Here is a 6,779-nt window from a genome sequence, read left to right as displayed (position 1 = left end):
GTTTACAAAATTTGTAATTAATCCATTTTGGATTATCCATATATGAACGCCATATGAATCGAAGTTAATATGCATGTACGAGCGTTTTTGTGTTACACATATCTTTTACTGGCTTCCAAATTTCCATGCATGGTTTCTGTCTTGCTCTCAATGACCAGCATTTGCATATAGTCTCTATTTCATTGATATATAATTATATATATGCTACTCCTCTAGATGGGCTGTTGAATCTACAAGGTCTGTTCATTAAGCTAATTATAAATGTGAAAAGGGAAGTACCAAACTGGTATTTTGTATATACCTACGTGAGTTGCCAAATACTGTACCAGCTTTGATCGCTAGCTGGAAAAGCCTAGAACAGATGTACGTAATATTGGCTGTGACATCTAGTTCATGCAACTTTGACATTCAAATGTTTCTGCACAAACAATCTACTACAATTAACTACTTATCAATGCCAGTATCCACCACCAACAGATCTTGCCAGTACTTAAGTACTTGGTGAAATTAAAATATGAATGAAATCCCCAGTGAGTCCGAGGCTTTGTATATATGTTTGGACCTCCATGCCAAGTCGGGTTTCTTCTATTTACTTTCCATTGATAGCCACCCATGGTCATTGGTCAACACTCAAGCTAGCTTGCTCTCTCTAAGTTCAGAAGTCTTGCAGGCCTATTTCTCACCTGTGGCCTATATATGAACCTAATTAAGCACTCGCATTATTTGGGTCTAATAATAAGATACCCCAGCATAGTTAGGCCGGTCAGTAAGGACCAAGGACGATCACCGGCCATATGTCAATATTGTTATGTCTGAGGGTTGAGTCCCCATTTCCTTGTAGTACAACCAACGACGATAATGCAGTCCCAGTCATGAATGATGGTATCAAATACTAAACCAGCTTTATGGGCAATTCATAACGAAAAGCTACTATATTGCCCCTTGTATATTTCTGATTGATATTGACAAATTATATTTCTAAAACTCTGAAACTCTTTTTTGGATCTCGATCTGGTTATTTCGGTGAGTTTTAATTTCTCACGACAGGCCAGGGCATGAGCTCGAGTAACCAAGCTACCCTAGTTTTTTTTTTTTTTTTTAAGAATAAGTTTCCTTAGTTTAAGTATCAAGAAATACAATAATTACAGTGATCAAATTTATTTAAGTTTTTGTTGTCTCTGGAACTAAATTCCATCGATAAAGTCAACCATATACACACCAATGCCCCTTTTGGAATGCAGGAAATCTTGATATGGAATGGGAAATAATTTAGTTTTCCATTCCGATGTGGTGTTTGGTTGTAAATTGAGACCGGAAAGGAAATAAAAAAACATGATCTAATTGGAATGAAATTCCATCATAAAGCCTGATTGAATTCCTTAGTTAGGAGTGATATTTTAATTCCATTTCCCACCGTGAAAGACAAAATTACATAAAGTATCCCTAAAAAAAAATTATCTCGCTCAACCATTATTTTTGGGTTTGTAGTTCCCGCTATTGGATGAGTATATACAGATCGCTAAAAACTTCTCTCTCTACAGCCTTCAACATCGACAAACTAGGTCTTCAATTTGCTGCTAAAGGTAACCTTCTTTTGATTTTCTTTTTTATGATTTGTCTTTGAATTCCTTTTTCTTCTGCTATTGAAAGAAGAAGATAATACTAAAACAATACAATTATCTTCTTTAGAAAGCAAACAAGATTCAAGTTTTTTTTGTTAAAGATTGATTCTATATATACATGTGTTTGCCATAACCTATAGATCAATTTTGTTGGGTTTCTAAAAAGTCGTATGATTTAGTTAAATTCTTAGGTTTCTATCAATATGAATTGCCTGTATTATGAATCCAACAAACAAGATTCCAGATTTTTGTTAAAGATTGATTGATCTATTGAAATTGTAATCTGAATTGCTTTCTAAATATATATATCTACCATACGTATTGGTGTATATGCTTCTTAAAATTTTGATTTATGTATTACAATTTCATATTTATTTACATCTATGCTTTCTAACTTTGAAGCATGGCCCGTAGACTTTTGCAAATAAGTGAAAAAATTATGCTTGCATTGTCATTCATGATCAATATTTTTAATATTATGTGTATGATGTCTCTAACGACATTATAGAAAATATTTGTTGAAGAATGAACCAGAGGCTAATAGAAATGGTATACGAGATGACAATCTTAGGCGACTTATATATTCTAATGATCTAGCTTGTTTTGAGAACCTTAGAATGGATAGATATACCTTCAATAAGCTATGTATAATGCTTCGCACTACTGGCAAATTCTTGTGTTTTACAATTTGATGTATAGTTTAAATTGTAAAAGGGTGTAATATGAAATTACAATATATATTCCATTCTAATGAGCTTACCAAACACTACAATAGGAATGAAAAGTTGATTTCCTATATTAATTTATGATATATACCAAACACTTATATGAATTAACAAAACATTTTCCATTTCTATATCAGCTCGAAAAGGAAATCAAATCATTTTCATTTTCTCATATTCCATTTAAACAAACCGGGCCAAATTGTACAAGGAATCCTATTCCTCTAGAGCCTAAACCCTAAATCGCCAGTATTTATCTTTCATCCCAAATTTGGCAAATCACCTCTCTTTAACATCAACTCAAATGTACACTCCCTTGCAAGAAAAATCTCCATCCAATATATTTGTTGATCGTTTTGGTATAATTGCATAAAATTATAGTATGATTGCTATAATTATGATTTAATTGTATATTATTATGGTATAATTTTCTTTTAAATATGGTATAATTGTGTAATATTTAGTATTTAGTTCCATATATTATACTAAATTAGCCCTTCTAGAGATTTTAGCCCTCCAGAAATTAGTTTCAAGATCCGCCACCCACTGAAGTTAGGCTGCTCACATGAGTGCTTCTCTCGGCCTATATAACTAAAGTCTACAGCATTTCATACTAACCTGATCTTTCCTCAGTTGCATCAAACTTTTGTTTTTATTTATTTTCTTTTCTCCTACAAGCACAAACGCACAGGGCACGCATCATCGTACGTTATCCATGAACTATTGGCTAAGAGAGCTTTGAAGGGTTTTGCTTATAATCTCTGCAAGTTGAACCTGGTCCAACTGATGAAGAAGGAAAAAAAAAAAGCAACCAGCTAGCCATTGGTGATGTGATCATAAAAATAAAAAGCAAAGAGAAGATTTTTTTTTTGGTGTGAAAGCAAACAAACAAAGAGAAGATGGAAACCATATATACACACGCATAGTATAAACCCTTTAACCAAAAGAAGAGCATGGGCCATCAAGCATATCAAAGCACTACTCTATAAAAACACCAAACTCAGAAAAACACTGACTCTCAATAATTCTTTCTACATTTCCAGAATGGAGAAAGTGTAAGGGAGGGGGGCAAGTCTTATCAAAAGGATTAAGATAGGACGCAAAGGCCGCAAAGCTCGTTAAAAGAAGTTCCCACTTTTTTTTTCTTTAATAATTTTCACATTATTATTGATTTTGTATTTCCTTTTTACTATAAAGTGTTTTGATTTTGATGGAGCTGGTGGTGGTGGTAGTGGCTTTGGTGGGTGGGGGGCACATCACAGAAGAAATTGTAAGTGTTCGATAAGCCTTTTTAGAAAGGAAAATTTGAATAGGACCATATCAGACTAAGTATCCAAAACCCAGAGCATGCTGGCCACTAAAACCCTATTTTACAAATGTGTGTACGCCGCTAGTGACCAAACACCTTTTTATTTGAGAGATTCCCGAACGCAAACCCGACTCCATTGCCGTCCTAAGATTCTTTGGCACCAAAATTTAGATAACGACCTTTTTCTAGTTTAAGGGTTTAAGCCCATTCTTTAACTAAACACGCTTCAAATTAAGTATAATGATGCTAACTTTTTTAATTAGTTCTTCATACCTGTAATTTTTAGCTGATATCATCCTGATTTGAACACACCAAATATCAAACCACCACATCTCAATTTCCTGTCCCACTCGTCGGACGAAAAACAGAAAAAAATTGTTCTCATTTTAATAATTACATAAGCAAAGTGCTTAGCCCTAATAGACTAATTGTGGATTAAGCAAGGGGACATTGTTTGTTAAGCATAGAGACAATATGAAGCTCGCCGACTCCGGTCAACATTTGACCTGAAACACGGGAATGGTAGCCATGGATGTAGGACTTGTAATGAAAAGTTTTTCGTTGGTGAAAAAATGAGAAATTTTAGAACATAAATTTTTTGCGTATAGAAATATAGAATGATCGATCAAAAACCAAAACAACAGCCTATTTGAATCTTATAAAAATAGCAAAATCAATCACATGCAAATAATTACCAACAATTGACAAGGTAATGATGGCAATTCCCAATTAATTGGCATTGATTTACTTAAAAATTCTATCCAAACCAAAGCAAAATATTCCGTACTCTCCCTCCTTTCTTCTTTCAAACACCACAATACCTCACAACCACCCACAAGCACCATTTTTATGCACGTGCCAACAAAAAGCTATCGCACGCATGAATTACCCTATGTGAATATTTTCACCGCTCCGACCGTCATTAAGGCCTCCAAGCGCTTGCCCAAACCACCGGCTGGTCCTTCCACGACAAGAATATTCCGGCGACGGAGTCACCACACTGCGTCATTGACCACCCTTCCTTGTACCTCCTCAACAAGGCCCGTACGTCATCGCACACCTCATCACTAAATGAAATTGGACTGAACCCGGCCCCATGCATACGTCTTGACCAGCGCGTGGCTGACTCACGCCTTTCGACGGAGTCCGGCAGGGCACAGGCCACCAAGTCTACGACGGCTCGGCCGGCCGCGCGCTCGAGCATCAACCTCTCATTACTAGTCCGAGCGAAGCTCTCGTCTAGAGCCTCGAAGTAAACCCTAAACCACCTCAAGCATTCCTGAAACCCTTGCACGAAGTCAAACCCGTCAACTCCGACGTCTAGGTCAGCCTCTTCTTCCACAACAGTTATGATCCTCGGCTTTAAACTCCGAAAAGCGGAGATCAAATAATCACGGCGGTTTCCGACGGCCACGATTGAATGTAACGATCCAACGCAGTTTATGGCCAAGGCCTCATCGTCCCTGACATCCAAATCTGCCAAGTTGAGCTCCGCTAGGTCACCAGAATGCTGGATGGCATTGAACTTGAACGGCACTCCCATTAAGCGCGCGAATTTCTCCATTCTGGCGCCAATTTCCTTCATTACTTTTTGCGTGGCGCCAACGCCAGCGGAGCCGTCCCCAGCTCTGCTGAGGACGATACTGGTGAGACGTAGATGCGGGGTCTCATCGGTTCGGGTCGCGAGCGCCTCCAGTAGAGTCGGCCACTGCGTGCAGTAAGTGTTGCTGATGTCGACTATGTGAAGCTTGGCCTCACCGTCGAAGGCTTCCATAATTGCACCATTACAAGCGACGTGACCGAATGTAGTCCATGGACTCACCTCCTGAAATTTCAAGACCATTTTTCTGGTGGATTCAAAAGAACATGTTTTCTCCGAGGCAGAGACTAGGGTGCGGTAGCAGCGGTCTCCGGATTCGGTCATGCGGCTGAAGAGGGCCTGGAGGAAGTAGGAGGCGAGCTTTTGATCGGTGTCGCCGTAAGGAGAGCCAAGCTCGTTGAGCATCCACATGAGCTGTTGAACTCTTGCGCTGTTCTTGTCAGCAATGGCCCGGGCGGTTTCTAAGAGGAGGTCAGGGGCCCACTTAGGGGAGGAGAATTCGAAGTTGAGAAGGTCGTGGGCGGGAGAGAAGGAGAAATCGGTATGAGTGGGAGTGGTGGTGGTAAGCGGAGGAGGCGGGGTCGGAGTTGGTGGGGTGGGGTAGTAGTGAGCCTTAGAAGAAGAAGAGGAGAAGTCTTCTTCATCCATGAAAAAGTTGAAGCATTCTTCGACGTCGTCTTGTTGGGGGTAGTGATGGTTGTGCTGCGGGTGGTGAGTGAAGGATCTGGAGCTGCTGGAAGTGGTGGTGGTGGTTCTGGTGGATGAATTGAAAGATTGTTCAGATTGTTGTTGCTGCTGTTGTTGTTGAAGAGTGACTAGCCTAAACAAGGTATCCATTTAACCTATGCAACGACCCACATCAATGAGCTTGAGAGAGAGAGAAAGGGAGAGAAGTCTAGTTTTTGCTTTGGTTGTTTGTTTGGACAGGTGAGTTGGGTCTTTGTGTTTTTAACTGCGAGGAATAGAAGATAGAAAATGATTAGAAGGGAGAGAAGATCTTGGGGTTGGATTTTAGCTGGGTTGATTTCGAAAAAACAGGTATTGAAGCAGGAGGAATTGTGTTGGGTAAGATATATTCCTTTAATTTCTTTGGTGAGAAGTGAAAAAATATTGAGACTAGACCAACATTAAACTAATATGCATATAGAGTACTTTTAATATCAGGGTTTGATACTTTGATTAGACGAAGACTCGAATACATATAGATTGAATTAGTTGGACACTGTGTATTTAGGAGTCATGTAAATTTTCAACTGCAAAAACCAAGGTCGAGAGAAGGTTAATTCATTGTTAAATTGAACTCAAACTAAATAAATATGAAATTCTGGATCATTTGGAAATTAAACTAACATGAACTGATGAACCTTGAATATTCGATGGATTAGAGAAGTGGGAGGACCTAACAGTGCTTAACATTTACCTTCTTTTGAGGAAATCGATGAGGAATATGAGATGAGTGGAGTTGGTTACTTTAATTTTCTAGCTCATATAGCTTCACATTATTTACCCATAAACAGATAAACTTT

The 6,779-nt window shown here is 38.5% G+C and overlaps 1 protein-coding gene across 1 annotated transcript; it reads right to left on the bottom strand.

Moving 5' to 3' along the window:
• Positions 1–4,366: 4,366 nt before the first annotated feature.
• LOC126786999 (protein SHORT-ROOT) lies at positions 4,367–6,242 on the bottom strand. Its single transcript, XM_050512946.1, has one exon. The coding sequence runs from the start codon at positions 6,088–6,090 to the stop codon at positions 4,576–4,578; it is 1,515 nt and encodes a 504-aa protein (XP_050368903.1). The 5' UTR covers positions 6,091–6,242; the 3' UTR covers positions 4,367–4,575.
• Positions 6,243–6,779: the final 537 nt, after the last annotated feature.

Source organism: Argentina anserina, chromosome 1 (genome assembly GCF_933775445.1).
Source record: "Argentina anserina chromosome 1, drPotAnse1.1, whole genome shotgun sequence".
NCBI lineage: Eukaryota > Viridiplantae > Streptophyta > Magnoliopsida > Rosales > Rosaceae > Argentina > Argentina anserina.
This window is presented reverse-complemented; position numbering and strand designations above follow the sequence as displayed.